Source organism: Cololabis saira, chromosome 22, assembly GCF_033807715.1.
Source record: "Cololabis saira isolate AMF1-May2022 chromosome 22, fColSai1.1, whole genome shotgun sequence".
NCBI lineage: Eukaryota > Metazoa > Chordata > Actinopteri > Beloniformes > Belonidae > Cololabis > Cololabis saira.
The window spans coordinates 9,326,413-9,347,883 of NC_084608.1; the positions used below are offsets into that span (position 1 = coordinate 9,326,413).

The 21,471-nt window shown below is 40.7% G+C and overlaps 2 protein-coding genes across 4 annotated transcripts; both read left to right on the plus strand.

The window, feature by feature from the left end:
- Nucleotides 1-1,027: 1,027 nt before the first annotated feature.
- LOC133423227 (leukocyte elastase inhibitor-like) lies at nt 1,028-8,699 on the plus strand. Of its 2 annotated transcripts, XM_061713390.1 has the most exons (10): nt 1,028-1,190; nt 1,842-2,024; nt 3,803-3,907; nt 4,812-4,952; nt 5,130-5,247; nt 6,056-6,198; nt 6,843-6,920; nt 7,262-7,351; nt 7,440-7,620; nt 8,468-8,699. In XM_061713390.1, exons 2-10 carry the CDS (start codon nt 1,848-1,850, stop codon nt 8,692-8,694), a joined length of 1,260 nt encoding a protein of 419 aa, XP_061569374.1. In that variant the 5' UTR covers nt 1,028-1,190; nt 1,842-1,847; the 3' UTR covers nt 8,695-8,699. The 2 variants fall into 2 exon arrangements, with proteins under 2 accessions (XP_061569374.1, XP_061569376.1); XM_061713392.1 differs by lacking the exon at nt 3,803-3,907 and having other exon boundaries at nt 1,032-1,190.
- A 2,964-nt stretch (nt 8,700-11,663) lies between these two features.
- Nucleotides 11,664-20,602, plus strand: pigm (phosphatidylinositol glycan anchor biosynthesis, class M). Of its 2 annotated transcripts, none has more exons than XM_061713395.1 (8): nt 11,664-12,043; nt 12,879-13,052; nt 13,148-13,268; nt 14,037-14,286; nt 14,550-14,653; nt 14,878-15,032; nt 19,222-19,323; nt 19,688-20,602. In XM_061713395.1, exons 1-8 carry the CDS (start codon nt 11,873-11,875, stop codon nt 19,853-19,855), a joined length of 1,245 nt encoding a protein of 414 aa, XP_061569379.1. In that variant the 5' UTR covers nt 11,664-11,872; the 3' UTR covers nt 19,856-20,602. The 2 variants fall into 2 exon arrangements, with proteins under 2 accessions (XP_061569379.1, XP_061569380.1); XM_061713396.1 differs by having other exon boundaries at nt 11,876-12,043; nt 12,879-13,038.
- Nucleotides 20,603-21,471: the final 869 nt, after the last annotated feature.

A 21,471-nucleotide genomic window follows, 5' to 3' on the forward strand; every position in this document is an offset into this window, starting at 1 on the left:
TACGTTAATTTCTTTTTTTTTTAATATGAAGTTATTAATGTTGTGCTACTTTAACAGGTTTAATATGCACAAGTAATGTTTAAAGCAAAAAATAATTAATTCAAATCATTATTTGTGCGTACAACAAAAAGACGTTTTTGTGTATCAGTTTGTGGAATCAAACTGTGGAATGATTTGAATTTGGAGTTAAAAGAATGTACAAACATAAAACTATTTAAAAAGAAATATAAAGACATAGTTTATTTGAGGTATAAAAATGAAGACTGTGTTTAAAAATCAGCAGCTGTGTGTGTTTTGCTATTTCATCATGTTGTCTTTGTATGTTTGTATATATATATATATATATATATATATATATATATATATATATATATATATATATATATATATATCATAGTTATATTATATTTATGATAGAGCTTACATTTGGTATTAAACAGGTTATTTTTGTAAAAATTATATATATTTATTTATTTATACAAATAAGTGTATAGTATAAAACGTAAATACAGGCATACAATTTATGATTAGTTGTGGAAAGGGGGTGGGATTAAATAAGTTTATACTTCCTCCCACTCCTTTTCGAACATGTAACTGAAATATGTTTTTTTGATGTGTTTTTTTTTCTTTATGTGGCGGAATGCCCACCTGTATTTGTTTCTCTTATCTTTTTTTCTTGTTTTTTTTATTTTATATACATGTTCGAAATAAATAAAAACGAACGAATATGCCTTTAAATGACGTCCTCGGGTAGCGCCGTGTTTTCTGCCATGGCCACACCCGCCCGGCAGCGCAGCGCTGTTTCCTCATTCAATAATCTGTTTTTGGGGAATGTATAAATGTTTTCATATTCAGGAGAAAATTGTAAAGCTCATTTTAAATAGATTCTTTATTCTGCTTCCCCTAGAGCCTGAATTATGGTTCCGCGTTAAATCGACGCAGAGCTTACGCCGTAGGGTACGGCGTAGACTACGCGGCGACGCGTATCCTACTCCTTAAGCTCTGCGTAGGTGTAACGCGGGACCATAAATCAGCCTTTACGTCGTCATTTGAAGCTTTTGCGACTCTTCATCAGCGAAGCTCCTACGTCAGTGTTGTGGGCGTGTCCGCGTCCACCAGATAAATACAGCCAAAGCAACACTTCTGGTTGACAGAGCTACTGTTGAAAACGACAATAAAACTACCTGACAGTAAGTAAAATGCGGGTTTTAGTTGGTTTGTTGATAGTTGATGTTGCTTGAAGTAAACTGCTGATGTTACACTCTCTTAACTTATATTTCTTTGACTTGATGTGGCAAATACGCTTGCAAGTTTGTAATCAATGGGCGATTTGAACTGTGATCAATTGTCACCTATTACTAATACATTTAAGCCGGTAAAGAGTAATAAAGTTTACTTTACATACGGGATTACCCTTATTTAGTGTATTTAATGCTAGCAGAAAAATGAGCGAATCTAATATTCATACAAGGATGTTAATATTTATAAGTGTTATAAATGTTAACAGAAATGTAGTCAAATCAAGCTGAAGTTGGTTTTACGACATTTAACATAAATTCCTATGAGGCTCCATCGAGACAAACCTCTATAGTTTTTTCCATTTTCATAAACATTGAAACTAGGTTTTGAGTCAACAAGTCACTAGGTGAAATAAATAAAGAGTCAAACATTTTTCTGTAAAATTTCATTATGAAAATGAATTAAGAGGCAGGTATTTTTTGTTTCTTGCATCACCTCAGTTCAGCTTTGGTTTGGAGTCATTGGGTCACATAGTTTGGAAACTTTGATTGACAAAAACTTTTAAACACAGTGATTCATCCATGTCTTGTTTGTTTCTGCAGGCAACCATGGCAACAGCAACCCCTCTGTCCAAGGCCAACACCAGCTTCTCTCTGGATTTGTTGAAAACGCTGGGAGATAATGACAAGACTGCAAACATCTTCTACTCTCCGTTCAGCATCTCGTCAGCCCTGGCGATGGTGATGCTGGGAGCCAGAGGAAACACGGCTGCACAGATGTCAGAGGTAGTTTCTCTGGCATGAACATCGACCGCCTTTTCTTTAAACTGAAACGTGAAAAACTAATGTTGATGCAGGTTGTTGCACTTGGTTCAGTTTGCTTCTTTAACATTTATTATTTTACATTTTGAATCTTCCCTCGTTGCTTTTGTTGTGGATAAAATGTTGCTCCTTCAACCACAAAACTGCAGTTACTCAAATTACCACAACTTTCACTAAATGCTGTCAAGTAACGCTGAACATCAAACCTCCATGAAGAAGCTGTGTTGAAACTGACAGGAGTGGAAACCAGATAGGAGTCCTGAGGATGTGAAAGCCCTCGTTCAGAATGAATCACCAACTTTTGTAAATGCTGACGCTGGGAATGTGTTACTCAGATGTTGACTAGGTTTTTATGGGGGTCAGCTCTGTTGCCATGGGAACAGGATAACTAATATGTAATTGCAGGGGCAATAAAGACTGGGTTACAGTAAAGTGACGTGTACATGTTATCTGTTTTATGTGCAGCAGACTGCTCGGGTTTTACTTCAAACCAGCTCTGGGAAAAGTTCCTTTCTTTGTCAATTAAACTCAAAAATTACATTAATAGAGTGACAAGAATTAAATTGGTTTTCTTGTACAATGTGCATGTAAAATTGATAGAAAATATAGAACACCTTTGTCCTCCTGAGTGCCTTTTAGACCGGTTGACACATTTTTCAGGAGAACTGACACAAGGTTTACTCGGGTTGTGATAAACTGCTACGGAAACCAACCCCACCCAGTCAGGTCAAGGTAGTGGTGGGAGGGGAAGGGCCTCGCCCATAATCTGCTGTTAAGTAATAACTATTCAGTGGACATGATAACGTTCTTGCTGTAGGATTTTTATGAACATTTTCTCACTTTATAGCAGATCAGTTTTTCAGCAGTCTCAGAGGACAAACTCCAGCTGGCATATCTTGCTTTAAGGGGGTTGCACAATCGACCATTACAACAGGCTGATGTGGCCTGTTACTGAAGTTACTGGGACAAAACTATGTTGACGTTCAAGATAGGAGTTTCTTTGTAAGAGGGAAAGTAACATGTTAGACGTTGCAACCAAGGAGACCTTTACACTGTTTGCCATTTTTAAATGAGGGTGTTTAACAGATGTTTGACAAAGTAATCAAGTTTTATTTTCTATTGTGCTGTCACCATTCACGTCAGTATCTTTACATGCGCTTTCTTTAACGCAACCATCGCTGGATGGCTTTAAAATGTCTAAATGCAGTGAGGATCCTCCACCTCCATATTTGGGTCCTCTCTCAACTGTTTGAGCTATCTGCTGCCCCACGAAGACTGTTGTCAATGTTTATTTCCGTTCTTGGCTCTGCACCAGCAGCTTCAAGTTTGCTTTATAGAAGAAACTTTACTGTAGCTCAAGGTTTACCTCCATCTCCAGCCTCAAGAAGAAACTGTCAGCAGTACGTGTACGTGTCAGCATTTTTGGGACATGGCTGCGCTTTAGCAGCTCCTCTTGCATCACACAGTGAGATGATATTACACAGAGGGAGAGCTCTGACTGGACATGCAAGAACAAATACTGCAAGAACGATCATGCAAATGTATCAGGGGGGAATTATTTTTTATCTTAAATTGAAAGTTTAAGAATAGTGTTTAACTGTGATTATGACGGATAATGAAGTGTACAGTGCCTGCTGGATGCATCACAACGGAAAAACCACAGCCTACGATGACACAACTGTTCACAACTACAAAGAACGGATTTCTAACTCAACAGCGACCGCTCCAACTTGCCCCCCCAGGTTCTCTGCTTCACTGAGGCAGAGCAGTCTCAGCCTGCAGGAGGACAGCCAATGCAGATGCAGATGCAGCAGAAGGCCCAGTTCAAACTACCAGAGATTCTGAAGGTGGTAATAAAAGCCAACGGCATAGGGGCATCCTAATACGAGGCTGGTCTACTAACCATCGGTGTGGTGTTTGGTGAGGGGATCTCTGCAGATAAAGAGATATCTGTTCCAGAGTTGACTTCTTGTTAGATTCTTCTGCTTTTGGTTTGGTTTGTATCCTCCTGTTCCCCTATATGCGTTTCTGATTACCGAAATTAGTGAAAAAGGGCGTCGGCTTCATTATCCTCTCTACTGCGGCTTTGTTCTGCCTGTCCAACTTCTCCAATCCTTGTGGTATAACATAATCCAGAGGAACATAACTTATGTCCTTTTATGCCTTCTCAGTTATGTGTTTTTTATCTCTGACGAGCAGCCTCTAGAAGCTGCAAAACTCTCCTGCGTTGTTTCCTTCTGATAGTTTTATTCTGACAGTTTTTGGCGGACGTTATGGTGGAGGGATGGTGGAGTTTCTATGGAAACATTGGACTGTGGGTTCTCTTTTGTATAAAGGTGTTGACGTATTTTTACAGCTTTTGTCTTTTTATCATCGTTTTCATTACCGTGTTGATGAGTCAATTCAACATACTGGTTAATTTCCTCCTCTGGGGTTTTTATTGACCAAACGTTGCGGCCTGTGTGTGTTCTATAGTGATGCGATATTCATATCCACATTTTACACACCTGACTGTTATGGATTAACTTTTCATGTTGAACTTATTCACAAAAAATAAATTGCAAATAAACAAATGAGGTTTTAGGTGAGAAACCTTATTGTAACGTGGCTAACATGGAACACCAAGGCCAAATATCTTGAAATAAAACCTTGTTAGTTGTGTTTGTTCCCTCAGTAATCAAGTCGCCTCTAGACCAGGGTGATGTACTACTTTCCTGTCCCTTTATGTAAAGGTCCTGTACTTTTCCACAGAGCCTGAAAACAAAAGACTGTAAGGATGATCTGCACACCAGCTTCGGCCAGCTGCTGAGTGAGCTCAACAAGCCCGGGACTCCGTATGCCCTGAGTGTCGCCAACAGGCTGTACGGAGAGCAGTCCTACCAGTTTGTGGAGGTGTGTGTGTGTGATGATTTCAGGTTTGAATGAATGAGAGGAGCACTGAGGAATCTTTTAAATTCTGTAAGATTAATGAAATGAGCAGCAGGTCCAAGATACTTGCTTAATTCTGGCTGCAAATAAAAAAAGCAACAGTTGGATGTTTGAATGTGTTATGTCGTCGACACACTCCAGGAATTTCTTGGAAAAACCAGGACGCACTACAAGGCAGAGCTGGAGAGTGTGGACTTCATGAAAAGCGCTGAAGCAGCCAGGCTCAACATCAACAGCTGGGTGGAGAAGGAGACGCAAGGTAGATCTGCTTCCACCCCCTCATCCAGACCCCTAAAGATCATTGACTACGTTTACATGCAGTCAAAATTCGGGTTATTGCTAATATTCCGGTTACTGAAACATTCGGAATATTCCGTTTACATGCGTGAGCAAACAGGATTATCCCTGTATACATGGTAATTAATCATTCAGGATATCTGGATCAAACCAGCGACGCGCGGAGAACGTGATGACGCAATTAGCGTCATTTCCGCTTCTTCTTCCTGTATCCAAATTCAGAACAAATGCTGCTTCGTGCAACTTTTCACTCACCTTCTTTTAAATCTTCTATCCCGGTACTTTCTACCGTCTACAAATGCAGAAATGTTCATATCCTTCATTACATTTATGAAGTGATTAGTCTCCTCCTGGTCTTGCGTTTCCCCGTGTTTATAAGAACTTCCTGGACTCAAAAGACCAGGATTCCTTGTGAACAGAGCATGCGCAGAAAACAAATTCCTGTTCCGTTTGATGGGGATATTCCGTTTGGCGTTTACATGACCCAATATTCGGGTTTTAAAAGGAGTAACCCAGGGGTCATATTCGGGTTTTTAAAAACCGGAATATGAGCAAATTCGGGTTATTCAAAGGAGTTATTGGTGTTTACATGGCCATGCAAATTCGGGTTATTGCCAATATTCGGGTTTTAAAAAGGTTATTGACTGCATGTAAACACAGTCATGATTGGTTATCAACTCATCACATGTTTCATACCCGATTCCTGTGTTTGTTTCTGTGAAAATTTGCATCTAAATTAGCTTCACATTTGTGTCGTGTTTACTCACCAGGTAAAATTAAGGACGTGCTGGTCTCAGGTGTGGTGGACGCCATGACCAGGCTGGTTCTGGTCAACGCCATCTACTTCAAAGGCAACTGGAACAAGAAGTTCAAGGAGAGCAGCACACGAGATGCTCAGTTCAGACTGGACAAGGTAACGCTGCAGCTGAATCACCATGGTTACACGCAGCAGGGTCCGTGTCGGAGGCTGTACAGGAGCAGACGACCTATGAGAGGATAAAATACGACCATTACGCATAAATGTCAAAGCAGATGGGTACCTCGTACATCTTCACAGCACATCTCAGTGAAGGCAGAGGAAAAAGCAATAACACAAATCCAACAAATGGGTCACTGAAACCTGCGCGTGATAATACAGTTTTGCTGTTCTCCAGAAGTGTGGAGTAAACGTATATTTAACAGGACAGCAGACCTCAAAGGGAGCTGTTGAAATCTGAGATGATGGATTTCTCTTTTCTTTTCTATTCAACAGACTTATGACGTAGTGATGAGTTGTAGCTCAGCAGAAATGATGACACATCCGTTTGAAGTAGGGTTAAGCCCATGTGTGGCTCAGAAGAACAGGCACACCTTGTTCACGGCTCTATTGATCTGATAAGAGATTGACTCACCATAGTAAATGGTGGGAAAAAAGTCATACATATATATGAATGAGATGGTCCACTTCAGCCCAGGCTGTTTTTTGTCCGTGTTTGCTTTTACAAAAAAGTTATTTTTTTCAGTTTTCTGCCCTGTTTAAGTTCTCATTCCTTCTACTTTTTTTCTATTTCTTTCCAGGGCAACAGTAAGCCAGTAAAGATGATGTACCAGAAAACAAAGTTTCCTTTGACCTACATCCCTGAAGCCAGTTGCCAGGTAACTCAATCAATTAAAATTCTAAGTCTGCAGTTAACTAACAAGGCAATGTTTTAACATGACCACCATTTCATTTTTATATTAAGAAGATGTTTTATTAATACAGAGCTGGACACTTTAATAGTGGTAAATGCCCATACCAAAAAGTTAACACAGCGTTGATTAAATCAACAACCGCTGAATAGCTGAAATTAACAGTATGTGAACTCATTCAGGCTCATGCTTGTGGCCCGTCTGGCAAATATCTGATCATTCATAAATAAGTTCATAAATATGAAAGTACACCAATCGTAGCACCAGTATATTCACTGTTTCCTGTAATGTGTGAAACCCTCCTACAGATCCTGGAGATGCCTTACCAAGGGAAGGAGCTGAGCATGCTCATCTTTTTACCCAACGATATAGAGGACGACACCACAGGTCTGGAGAAGGTAGGACCTGCAGACATTTGCACATCAACAGCAATGACACCAGGAAGACCCGAACAAAGTAGTGACTGATTTTTGTGTCCACCATCAGCTGGAGAAAGAGCTGACTTATGAGAACTTTGTGGAGTGGACGCGTCCTGACATGATGGATGAGATTGAGGTCCAGGTGGGCCTGCCTCGGTTCAAGATGGAGGAGAAATATGACATGAAGAACGTCCTGGTCAGTATGGGCATGGTGGACGCCTTCGACATGTCAAAGAGTGACTTCTCCGGTGAGTCATGTTCCTGGATCATAGTACATCACTATCCTCTAAAGCAGTGTCTCTCAACCTGGGGTCCGGGCCCCCCCTGGGGGGGCGCCAGAGATCTCTGCGGGGGCGCGAAACTTCTTTGAGGATATGCAGTTGTAAGAATTATATTTGCACATGTTAAATAAATAAAAAATCATAATAACACACAACTCACACCCAACATCGCATCCCTGGTCAGAGGTTTGCAAGCCCAAGGTGGCCATTAGTTCATGAATGAACAGAATGACACAGAGTCATTCATAAGACATTGTTAGGAATAATTTTTGTATTTTTTGTACACTGGTGACAAACACAGGAAATTATTTAATAAATTATTACTTATTATTATATCATTATTCAACATTTAATCATACTATTACTCCAATAAGTTGTTAAAGGAAAAATGTAAAAAAATGTAGCTCTCATATTAAAAGAGACATTTTTCAGAAGTATTTTTATGTCCTTGCAATTATTTTCTGTGCGTATTTTATACATTGGTGACACAAAATGAAGGTGAGAAAGACACAGTCATATGTATACAGGGTAAACCAAAGAGAAATGTATCACAAAAACATAATTAATGTTAATTTTTTCAATTAAAGATTTGTAACGAATCACTTTACTCTTTTGGTGCTAGTATGTACGGGTCGGGGGGCCCGGCTGGTCTTAGACACAAGTAGGGGGGGCTCCAAGGAAAAAATGGTTGGGAACCACTGCTCTAAAGAAATAAGGAATCTGAACCCTGACATGATGTTTATTTGAACTCAATACTACACATTTGTCAGGTTCTGCATTATTTTACATCTTGAGTGGGTCTCCTGTGTGACAGGCATGTCTCCTGCCAACGACCTGGTGCTCTCAGAAGTCGTCCATAAAGCTTTCGTGGAGGTCAACGAGGAGGGAACAGAGGCTGCTGCCGCCACCGCTGCCATCATGATGCTGCGCTGTGCTTTACCTCCAGCCTCCTTCGTCGCAGACCATCCCTTCCTCTTCTTCATCCGACACAACCCCTCCAACAGCCTTCTCTTTGCTGGTCGATACTGCTGCCCTGAGTGAGCAACACTTCTCAATTTGGAGGGAGGTTACCATAACAACCAAACACATTTTTTTTTTTATTTGTGTGGAAAGGTGTTGAGAAGAATTGAGAAACTGCTCCACAGCTCCCTCTTACTAATCAGGCCTGCAGTTCTTGTCCTTTAAAACGCTAGCGTTGGATTTTCCTGGTTTGCATCACTTCTCATGGAAGTGGTTTTAAGTTTGCTTTGTGCCTTCTTCTGAAGATTAAGATGTTGCACTGTGGATGTAATTTGAGTCATGTCTGTAATGCAATAGCTCTATTCGGTGAAGCCCAGTACCCTCTGCTAGTTTATCCAGTCTCCATTTTAAGACTTAACTGATGCCTTCGACAACGAGCAGAGCTGATATGTACTGTGACTTTTAGTTGCACTATTCTTGGTACTGCATCTAGACAATCCCACATTTGACACTTTTGATGAACCAAAAAGAAGAAATAATGAAGTTATATTGACAGACTAATGTGTCTTTGGTAATTATGTAAAGTGCTGTTATATTTACTGTTCATGTAATAATTATATATGACGCAGAACCACGGCTGACATGAACGTTTGCCACCGTTGCTCCGGAGTGACTTTCATGCATCATTTTGCTTTTACACCTGTAATAATTGTGAAATACGCTAACAGTTTTCCTTTTTTTTTTAACTTGTTTTTCTGTGATATCCTCATATCAACCAAGTGTGACAAAATAAACGTCAGTGAGAAGTCATTCAAGCTCTTATCTGCATAATATGTACTTTTCCTGTTTGGTTTAGTCGGACAGCTGCAGTGGAGATTAGGGCGGGGGCAGGCTAACAGCAAATATCTGACCAACAGGCAGCAACTACTTCATTATTATTCACTTTGAATGACCTGCACAAAACAATAGTTTAGGACTTTTATTAATTAAGCATGTCAACAGATACGTATATAACAGTTGCTGCTTATTACTTTTCAACTTAAGTGTTTTAAAACTCTGCATCCAGCATTACCCGACAACCATCCCACATTAATTCACACAAACAGCACATCCATCACTGTCTTCTGTGCTCTGTTAAAATGACTGTCAAGGGGGGCTGGTGTAGGGCACTTTCCCCTTCACTCTTACAACCACAAGAAAACGTACATCTGCTTTTTACCCTATTTCCAAGTCCAGCCACCCTGTGGAGGTAACTTAAATTACAGAAAGGCCTAACACGCTGAGCTGGCGGGCTGTAAAAAAGCCCAGACCGCTCGCTGCATCTCACACTGGGCAACTCCAGAGTAGTGGAGGGTCGAGCCCCTTTCAAGGAGCTGGGTTCCAGAGCCCAAGCTATGTGTGGAGGTGAGCCCGACTATTTCTAGTCGGTATTTCTCAACCTCAACCAAGCTCCGGCTCCTTCCCCCATGTCATTTCGCTGCTGTGTCTCCAAAGGTAAAATAATCAGAAACATAAGTAATGCCAATGCAATAATTCGAATAATATCAATTAACGAATGATGAATCATGTCCAGGGTGCTACATGTGGTTTTTAATCTCAAAGGGTCGCACAACCAGCTACAAGTGGCTTGATTTACACAACATTCCAAGATTCCAACATTTTGGTTTCAAAAAAAGAACAAAAAAAACAAACAAATAAAACTAAGATATATAAAAATAATAACAATTCAATTATACAAAAACATACCGAATTAAATAAAATAAACAATAAATATCACGCAAATACTTTAATTGTATAAATGAAGAGTTACAGTACCTGAAACAAGGTAACAAGTGATTTAAAAAACAAATATAAAGCTGAATAATTACATTTTAACAATTTGTAAATGTATCTAACTATAATACTTTGAAATCACCATTTATACATGGGATTTTTTTAAAAACTTTTTAAAAATAGCTCTTGGGGGCCCCTTAGTGGCCTTGGGGTCCGGCGCTCTTATGCCTTGGGCCGGCTCTGGGTCAGAGGATGGGATTACAGGCCAGGATGTCAGTACAGTAGGTTTCCAACAGATAAATATATACAGACAGGTGGAGGTGAACACTGAGGTGGTCAGAGGTGGGGACTGCAGGGCAGCATGCAGCTCCTGAGGCTCTGGCCTGCAAACATGTACAGAAGAGAAAAGGAGGAGGGGGCAGAGGGGAACCGCTTAGTGGATCATATATAGATGCGTAGAGATGTACATATATATTCGTATATATAAATAGGAAAACTGGACATAAACCTGTGGTGACAGAGCTTTTGCCTCGACTGCCCCCAACTCTGGAATGATTTCCAGATGCTGCCCGCAGCCAACAGTGTAGACTGTTTTAAGTCCCAACTCAACAATTTATTTAAATCTGCTTGGTTAGCCAACAATTTTGATGTTATTCCTCTTTTTATGTTATTTTACCTGTTTTAATCTGTTTTTATGTGTGTTTTATGGTACCTTGTTTTTAAGAGGTTGTGTTTCTGATTTCTATCTGTTATTGTAAAGCACTCTGTGATTTTTATCTACGAAAAGCACTCTATAAATAAACCTTACTTACTTAATTACATGCAAAAAAAGAACATTTCTATTTGTTTTGAGAGAAAGACAAAGATTTTAATTTTATTCACTTTTTTAACAGCAATTCTTTTGTTTTTAGGAAAATTCTACATTCATTGGTAAAAACGACCGACTCCAAACCCAATTTCGATCATTATTTTTAAAAACTGATCCAACATGGTGCTGCAATTACAGGACTGGAGACCAAGTAGGCACTGAAAATAGGCTATTTTGGTTAAATCTCTATAGACTGATATGTATGTATTTTTAGAATGAGTTTATTTGTATTTTCTTTAGTAGACTCGTGGAAATAACAATATTGTTACATTTCTACTGCGGACAAACACACACACGCACTCAATATTAGTTCCTCCTCCACACCAGCCGGTGGCGGTAACGAGCTACCGTGTACGTTTGTTTCGTCGACCACCATAAAATATCACGAAGAAGAAGACGTTCACTTCCAGGTGATCAGGTTTGAAGTGTTTTCACTTACTCCAACCGTCCTCCAGGAATACACTCATTTAAACTCGTGTCATAAAGACCGGCCTCCGTCGTACGTTTGCGTTACAGATAGAGATGGCCAGGGAGGAACTGGTGCTGAGGTAAACGGACCAGTCTCACCTGAGAGCTGCACCTGTCCGACCAGTTCACCTGCTGCTGAGGGCGGGGACGATGGAGGGACTCCTGTCCGCGCTGACCGGGAAACACGTCCTCTTCACGGCCTCCGTGGCCGTCCGGCTGGCTCTGGTGCTGTACGGAGAGCAGCAGGACCGGCTGATGCAGGTCAAGTACACGGACATCGACTACCATGTGTTCACAGACGCCGCGAGGTTCGTCACCAAGGTAACCTGCTCCTTCAGAATAAAAGACACTATCATCATAATAATGAGTGCATCACTTTTTAGCCAGAGGTGTCAAAAGTATTCACATTCATTACTCAGGTAGAAGTATAGATACTAGAGTTTAAAAATACTCCTGTAGAAGTTGAAGTATCAAGTTTTTTTACTCAAGTAAAAGTATAAACGTACTGGTTTCAAAACTACTTAAAGTGTAAAAGTAAAAGTAATGTAAGGGGGAAAAAGCCATTAAGGACAAAAGCCATTGAAAATGAATGCATCTTAGTATAATACAAATATATTAAAGAACCATATATGTGTACTATTGAACATTAACATGTGTTTCAGAGAGCAGAAGATATGATGACTAGTTGCCTATAAGTATTGTTATGGTGCAAAAAGTCAAACTTCAGAGCCATGTTATCATTTATCCTAACCTTTATTGGAATGTACATCCAAGTTTAGTTGCAGGAATCTGAGGGAATGGATGGAAGAACAAAACTGGACAAGAACATCTGAAACAACCACAACCAAATTCACTCTATCCGGATGGAGCAATTTAACTGGATAGTTTTTATTAAAGGCCCAAATGAAATAGAGAAACGAGGCTGTTTTTAAAATGTAAGGAGTAAAAAGTACAGATAATTGCGTGAAAATGTAAGGAGTAAAAGTAAAAAGTCATCTGAAAAATAATTACTCCAGTGAAGTATAGATAACCAAAATTTCTACTTAAGTAACGAAGTATTTGTACTTCGTTACTTGACACCTCTGTTTTTAGCTGAGTGTTTTATAAAGATGTTTTTCAGCCCAGCATCACTACTGTAACATATATTTTTGCACAGGGCGAGTCTCCATACAACAGGTCGACCTACCGCTACACCCCCCTCCTGGCCTGGCTGCTCAGCCCAAACATCTACCTCAGCCCGGTGTTTGGGAAGATCCTCTTCATCCTGTGTGATGTGCTGTCAGGACTTCTCATCTACAGAATACTCCGTCTGCGAGGTCAGAGTCCTGAGGTTTGTCTGTCTGAGCCAGATTATTATTATTATGAGGGCTTGGAGGCTTTCTTCTTATGAAAACATAACGAAAACTGTCTTTTATTCATCTACAGTCTGCACGCCGCATTTGCGCCCTGTGGCTTCTCAACCCGCTGCCCATGGGAGTGTCGAGCCGAGGGAATGCTGAGTCAGTCCTGGCCGCTCTGGTACTGGGAACGTTGCTCTGTCTGGAAGGTGAGATGGGAGGTTCATGAATATGAGGCTGTGGATCCTCCAGGGCAGTGTCTCCCAACCTGGGGTCCGGGCCCCCCCTGGGGGGGGCGCCAGAGTTCTCTGGGGGGGGCGCGAAACTTTGTCTGCTTTGAGGATATGCAGTTGTAAAAATTATATTTGCGCATGTTAAATAAATAAAAAATAATAACACACCTAATGGAATACTGTAATCCAAGTCTGTATAAACTCACGTAGTATTTTAAAATGACCAAAATATATTTCTAAGTTATTTAGCAGGATAAAAACGTAATAACTTATTATTATATCATTATTCAACATTTAATCATACTACTACTCCGACAGGTTGTTAAAGGAAAAATGTTAAAAATGTTTGCGCTCATATTAAAAGAGACATTTTTCAGAAATTATTTTATGTCCTTGCAGTTATTTTCTGTGCGTATTTTATACATTGGTGACACAAAATGAAGGTGAGAAAGACAAAGTCATATGTATACAGGGTAAACCAAAGAGAAATGTATCACAAAAACATAATTAATGTTCATTTTTTCAATTAAAGATTTTTAACGAATCACTTTACTCTTTTGGTGCTAGTATGTACGGGTCGGGGGGCCCGGCTGGTCTTAAACACAAGTAGGGGGGACAAGGAAAAAAGGTTGGGAACCACTGCTCTGGGAGGTTGATGGTGGCACATTTTGTGCCTGCAAATTAAGATTGATGTTGCCTCTTCTTTTTCACTCTGTGAAACAGCTTTTTGAATTTATTTTGCAGAAAGGCGTTTGGTGTGGGCAGCGTTACTCTACGGCCTGTCTGTCCATATGAAAATCTACCCCGTCACCTACGCCCTGCCCATTGCCTTGAATCTCCGCTCACCAGAGATGAGGGTGGAGGACGGCAAGAACAGGTGGATTGGGAAGAAGTGTGCCATATTTATTGGAAGGTTCTTCAGTCGCAAGCTTCTCCTCTTTGCCGGCGTGTCTGGAGGAGTATTTTTCATGCTCACGGCGCTCTTCTATTACATGTGAGATGAACACACGAACACACAGAGGTCAGTTGGTACAGGGTCAGGGTTTACAGGCTTTAATTATGCAGCTGGACAAAATGTTTCCTGTTTGGCAGTTTCTGTGACTTTGCCATAATCAGTTCTCACAAATCTTACTTTGAAAATGATGCACTATTATTTTAGCTAAAGGGAAAATGCAATGTAAAAGAAAACAATGTTAGTGGTAGCTGCTCTTTATCAGCCACCATCTGTACCAGGATGCACCTCTGCTGTACATTCAGGTACGGGTGGCAGTTTCTCCACGAGACCTACTTGTACCATCTGACCAGACGAGACATCAGGCACAACTTCTCCCCGTACTTCTACATGCTCTACCTCACTGCAGGTATTCACTTCTCCACCCAGCCAAAGACTAATGGCTTGTGTTGCACAGGAGTCCTTGATCTTCTAAAGTTATTACTCGTGGTTCACCAGCAGTGGTGTGTTTACTGAACCTTTTACAGAGCTGGCCATATGCTCGGGCATTTCTCCTTTTTGTTTAGCAGAATAGAGATACAGGAGTTGTTATGATCCTTCAGGTGAGGCTCTCTTCTTTTTTTGTGATGGCAGACAGCAGGTGGAGCCAGATCCTTGGCCTGGCAGCGTTCCTGCCACAGCTCATCCTGCTGCTGGCAGCATCATGGACCTTCCACCGTGACCTGGCCTTCACCTGTTTCCTCCATACAGCCATCTTCGTCTCCTTCAATAAAGTCTGCACTTCACAGGTACATAAACGACCAACAAACATCCTAGTAGATACCTTGTGCTGTGTTGTCTTGTCATATGTTTTTTTTTTTTGTATATATAATAAGAACATTTTAATCCTTTTTTCTTTTAAAGTTTTTCGTGTGAGTCACCTGGATCGTTTCAGGACTAAGATGAGCAGTATGACTACTTAATAGTTAAGAAGGGAGTCTATATTTTTGAAGTATGGAGATGTACAGTCGTAATTATCTGGAAAAGTCAGTGACAATGATAAAAAGAACCCTAATTTTTGTCTTTCTCGTCAAAGAATCACTAGTGACATTTGTTGTGAACAAGAAATCTTGAGTCTTGGTTTTTGACAGAAACTGTGTTAGAGCTGCCATCCATCACAGTTTTTCTTTGCATAAAACACTGAATTTTAATTTAGTGCACGTGATGTTTTGGATGGTGTTTTCTTGACACGGCTCAGAGTTTATACCAGCTGTGTTATAGAGATGTTTCCACCGATCAATAAACAGGAAATAGCTGATCAGTTGTTTAACTTAAACATTTGAACATAAGATTTGATTTGGAAACAGTGACGTTGTTGCACTGATTTGCCTCTTGATTTTCTCACCGGGGCCAATACATATCCCTCCATGATTCACTAAAACGATGTCATGTGACCATTTCTGAAAGATGACGCAGATCCGTGTCAATGACCAGTAAAAAAGTGAAGCGGCAGCAAGCACCTTCTGACTTTTGTGGTCCTTGCTATCCGCTGTTACGCAGCAAAAACCTCCCTCACATGCAGTAGGAAAACCTCTGTAAGAGCAGTCCGCACCAGAGATTATTCTCTGGAGAGTTTTTAGCCATCTACCTGTGGCCACAGAGGATGGACGGCTCTGTGATTTACTGTTGAGTAATTTAAAATCCTAATGTGGACGCAGCTCTATTTTGTTTAACATTTACATTTAACGACAACAATATACTTGTGGATTTTGGGGACAAAGCGAGTGAAGCGGGATCGAATTGGCTCGTTTGGATGTTTGTGGGTGAAGATTCTTCAACATATAGATGCTGGATACGAGGAAGACTGTAGAGGTGTGGAGAGAAAGGATGACCATGTAGGTCAGGGGTATTCAACTAGATTAGAGAGGGGGCCACATCTGCAAAAGGACTGTATGGAGAGGGCCGCACTGCATGCGCGCACAAAGCGCGCAGGCGGAAAATTTGGGGGTTTTCAAAATGTATTTTGCACTCAAAGACGAAGATTTATGTATATATAATACATTTGTGCTCACGGATGAGCAGGAGAATATATCTGTCTAGTTTACATATGAATTATGTATTAATTGTCTCCAGATTTAGTCATTGTGAATGTTAAATATAATATTCATATAAAGAAATATTATTTTAAATGCAAGTTCATTTTGAAACCATGCAACTTAATGAAGTTGATATTGACCTATTTTAATAAAACACGCCATAATGACAAAGCACCACTTTCCACCAAGAGTTCCTTATTTGAATATTATATTAAGCATTGAGCACAAGCATTTCAGTCCATAGTAGCCAGTTTGATGTTATAAATAAGCAACCAAAATATTAACCATAAGATCCTTTATTTATGACACATCTGTGCATTATATCAGCAAAACAAAACAATCACGAATTATAGGAGGCTTAGAAGTCCGTCTGAAATGCAAAGTCCTCATTTAGAGATTCAAATGAAAAAAATGTCAGGCCAATCCTAGAAGCCTAATGATGTAAACAAGTCCTCTAAACAACGGAGGTTAATAACAAATAATGTGACAAACATTATCACTGTGCAACACTTGCAAAAAATCTGAAGTAGTAAAGAACATCTCCAACAGAGATAAACATAAACACTGTCCAATGAATCATTAACCAACTGAAAAGGCTACCAAGCATCTTAAACTTTTATTAATTAACAAAATGCGATATGTAAACCATGTTAGTGTTGCTTACTTCCGGCGGCCGATCGATCGGAACAACACTACTTTCCCCCCCCTTTTTTTAAATATGACCAGGGGCCATATAAAAGCTCCTGGCGGGCCACAAGTGGCCCACGGGCTGCCAGTTGAATATCCCTGATGTACAGTGGGGGGAACAAGTATTTGATACACTGTCGATTTTGCAGGTTTTCCCACTTGCAAAGCATGTAGAAGTCTGTAATTTTTATCATAGGTACTCCTCAACGGTGAGTGACAGAATCTAAAAAAAAAATCCAGAAAATCACATTGTATGATTTTTAAGTAATTAATTTACATTTTATTGCATGACATAAGTATTTGATCACCTGTCAACCAGTAAGACTTCCGGCTCTCACAGACCTGTTAGTTGTTCTTTAAGAAGCCCTCCTGTTCTCCACTCATTACCTGTATTAACTGCACCTGTTTGAACTCGTTACCTGTATAAAAGACACCTGTCCACACACTCAATCAAACAAACTCCAACCTCTCCACAATGGCCAAGACCAGAGAGCTGTGTAAGGACATCAGGGATAAAATTGTAGACCTGCACAAGGCTGGGATGGGCTACAGGACAATAGGCAAGCAGCTTGGTGAGAAGGCAACAACTGTTGGCGCAATTATTAGAAAATGGAAGAAGTTCAAGATGACGGTCAATCTCCCTCGGTCTGGGGCTCCATGCAAAATCTCACCTGGTGGGGCATCAATGATCATGAGGAAGGTGAGGGATCAGCCCAGAACTACACGGCAGGACCTGGTCAATGACCTGAAGAGAGCTGGGACCACAGTCTCAAAGAAAACCATTAGTAACACACTACGCCGTCATGGATTAAAATCCTGCAGCGCACGCAAGGTCCCCCTGCTCAAGCCAGTGCATGTCAAGGCCTGTCTGAAGTTTGCCAATGACCATCTGGATGATCCAGAGGAGGAATGGGAGAAGCTCATGTGGTCTGATGAGACTAAAATAGAGCTTTTTGGTCTAAACATTCGCCGTGTTTGGAGGAAGAAGAAGGATGAGTACAACCCCAAGAACACCATCCCAACCGTGAAGCATGGAGGTGGAAACATCATTGTTTGGGGATGCTTTTCTGCAAAGGGGACAGGACGACTGCACCGTATTGAGGGGAGGATGGATGGGGCCATGTATCGCGAGATCTTGGCACACAACCTCCTTCCCTCAGTAAGAGCATTGAAGATGGGTCGTGGCTGGGTCTTCCAGCATGACAACGAGCCAAAACACACAGCCAGGGCAACTAAGGAGTGGCTCCGTAAGAATCATTTCAAGGTCCTGGAGTGGCCTAGCCACTCTCCAGACCTGAACCCAATAGAAAATCTTTGGAGGGAGCTGAAAGTCCGTATTGCCCAGCGACAGCCCCGAAACCTGAAGGATCTGGAGAAGATCTGTATGGAGGAGTGGGCCAAAATCCCTGCTGCAGTGTGTGCAAACCTGGTCAAGAACTACAGGAAACGTCTGATCTCTGTAATTGCAAACAAAGGTTTCTGTACCAAATATTAAAGGAGCTTGAGGCCGGATTGTGGCAGGATTTATGAAAAAAATCCGTATACGTTTTAAGTTTTCTAGTAATAATGTCAGATGAAGCGTTCCAAACCCAAAAGAATGAGCCCTCTAGTCTATCTCTCCATTGCCTTGAACAGGCTGTGTGCTGCAAAATGTGCTGCAATTCGGTCCCGAATTTCCCGCGCTGTCCTGCGGATGTGACGTCACATGGCGCTGCATGCACGTTCTCCCCGTTCTCCCGTGCCGCCTTCACTGTTGGCTGCAGTACCCCCGATGGCCGTCGTGGTGAAGGGTGGCGCTATAGAGTCTCATTTCTTAAAAGGAGCCTCAAGCTCCTTTAAGTTCTGTTTTTCTGATGTATCAAATACTTATGTCATGCAATAAAATGCAAATTAATTAGTTAAAAATCATACAATGTGATTTTCTGGATTGTTTTTTTAGATTCCATCACTCACAGTTGAAGAGTACCTAAAATAACCTAAAAATTACAGACTTCTACATGCTTTTCAAGTGGGAAAACCAGCAAAATCGGCAGTGTATCAAATACTTGTTCTCCCCACTGTAGGTGATGAGACAGATAAAGATGCAGAAGGATGGAAAAGAAGGATCTGCTGTGTTGAGCCCAGACATGAACAGTCATGAAAAGAAATGGTTGAAGGAGAAGACTTGGCTCTGCCTCTCTACATGTTTAACTAAGTTTTGTCTTTCTTTTTGCAGTACTTCCTGTGGTACCTGTGCCTGCTTCCTCTGGTCATCCCACACCTGAGTCTCTCTGTGAATCAGGGGCTGGGTCTGCTGCTTCTCTGGTTTGCTGGACAGGTAATTCAGTTTCACACATCGGGAGTTACCGTCGGGTCAATCGACACCAACCCAGCCAGCGGTGTCCACCTGAAACTTCAGCTCCATGTATTTTGTATTTCTGAGAGAAGCCATAAATACTGCAGCCACAGAGCAACCTTTATGCAGGCGAGCAGCGTTTTACCAAGAATACAAAATGAGCTTTGAGGCTGGATGTAATTTAAAATGTTGGCATCGACTGCTCTGCAAAGTTTACAGGTTCAACAGTAAAATCATGACGGCTTATATGGGCACTTATACTCGGTCTGATTCTTCAGTATTTACAATTAAACCTAAAGTAGGTCTAGATATAATTTGAAATGACAGCTTATTTCTCCACTAACAGGGCATCTGGTTGGCTCCAGCCTACTTCCTGGAGTTTGAGGGCTACAACACCTTCCTGTGGATCTGGCTCGCTGGTTTGCTCTTCTTGGTCATCAACTGCTACGTATTGATTCAGATCATAGCTCATTACAAACCCACACACACTCCACAGAGGCTGAAGGCTGAGTGACCCTCCGGGGATTTGAATATGGACCAATTTTATCCCAATGTGAGTGTGAGGACTCAAACAATGTTCCAGTCAATCATGAACTACAGATGCATCTGCATGAAAAGGTTTTTTTCCCCCCACAGTTTTTAATTAATCTATCTAGTATATTTCTTTTTCTTTTTTATTGAACGGCTAAGTCATAAAGTTAATTTGTAAGATACAAAAATGTATTTGTATTAATAGCTCTCCTAGTCATTGCAGGTCAAACTGCTTAAATCCACAGTGACTCAGAAAACGCAGTGTCGCAGAAAACCGCTCTTGCACTACTTTTTCTAGACTGAAACTGGGACGTCCGCTTCTCCTGTGGTCAGGTCACACGAGGCGGATGTTCTCGGTTTGACTCGAAGAGCAAAATAACTTCTGTAGATCTGAAACTGAAGTTTTCCAGCACTGAGCTGAAATATTGAGCATCTCAGGGTTTTTGTAATGGCTATGTTTTCCTCCTTGTGAAAAGCTGTTCCCAGGTGGAACGAGGATTCACTACGGGCAGGTGTTAGGATGAACCTGGCAGATTAAAACTTAGAAAGTCCAGGAAAATCTAAACTAAATCATGTTTTGTGTCTGGAACTTTACCCACACACAAAGAGTTCCTTTTGTTCTGGTTTGTTGGCAAACGAAAAGAAAAACACTTACAGGATTGTCTCAGAAAATTAGAATATTGTGATTTTCTGTAATGCAATTACAAAAACAAAAATGTCATACATTCTGGATTCATTACAAATCAACTGAAATATTGCAAGCCTTTTATTATTTTAATATTGCTGATCAGGTTTACAGCTTAAGAAAACTCAAATATCCTATCTCAAAAAATTAGAATATTCTGGGAATCTTAATCTTAAACTGTAAACCATAATCAGCAATATTAAAATAATAAAAGGCTTGCAATATTTCAGTTGATTTGTAATGAATCCAGAATGTATGACATTTTTGTTTTTTTTAATTGCATTACAGAAAATAAAGAACTTTATCACAATATTCTAATTTTCTGAGACAGTCCTGTATCGAAATCTCTGCTTCATTATCACTGCTTGTGGGGAGCTAATGGGTTTTAAACTAGAGGGGATTTGGATTCAAAAGTTTATTTATTGCTGTAATTAATGTTCATCTATTAAAACCAATTTAAAATAAAGCCTCTTGTAACTTTGTTTCAAGCACGTTTAAAATCCCCTCGGCTGCAGTACCACCGCGCGGCCGGTAGGCGGCAGCATTCCCCAGCGGAGGAGACCGCTCGAGCATCATTGCTTAAAACCTTGCAGATTAATCAGTCAGCTGGAGCAAGAACACAATCCACAACAAACAGTGCCGCCAGTGGTTCCCTAATCTCGCTGTTCCCTTTGTCCCTAATCTCAGATGGAAATTATTGGAGCGTTCATCGTGCTGCTGTTGGTTCTGAGCATGTTTCTCCGGTCCCGCAGCGACACTGGAAGTGCTCAGTGAATAGAAAATACTGTACACGCTTTTGAATGTTTGACATACTCAGAAGTTAGGGTTGAATTAACAGTTTTTCCTCCCAATCTTTTGGTTTCTTCCGCACCAGTAGAGCCTGCTTGTGCTTCATATGTGCACCCATGTTTGCA

Excerpts from the sequence above, each read along its gene's own strand:
- LOC133423227 (XM_061713390.1), top strand. The coding sequence starts at position 1,848 with ATGGCAACAGCAACCCCTCTGTCCAAGGCCAACACCAGCTTCTCTCTG. Across the intron at positions 6,921-7,261 it reads TCCCTGAAGCCAGTTGCCAG|ATCCTGGAGATGCCTTACCA; the intron begins GTAACTCAATCA and ends ACCCTCCTACAG. Across the intron at positions 7,352-7,439 it reads ACACCACAGGTCTGGAGAAG|CTGGAGAAAGAGCTGACTTA; the intron begins GTAGGACCTGCA and ends GTCCACCATCAG.
- pigm (XM_061713395.1), top strand. The coding sequence starts at position 11,873 with ATGGAGGGACTCCTGTCCGCGCTGACCGGGAAACACGTCCTCTTCACG. Across the intron at positions 13,269-14,036 it reads AACGTTGCTCTGTCTGGAAG|AAAGGCGTTTGGTGTGGGCA; the intron begins GTGAGATGGGAG and ends TTTATTTTGCAG. Across the intron at positions 19,324-19,687 it reads TTCTCTGGTTTGCTGGACAG|GGCATCTGGTTGGCTCCAGC; the intron begins GTAATTCAGTTT and ends CTCCACTAACAG.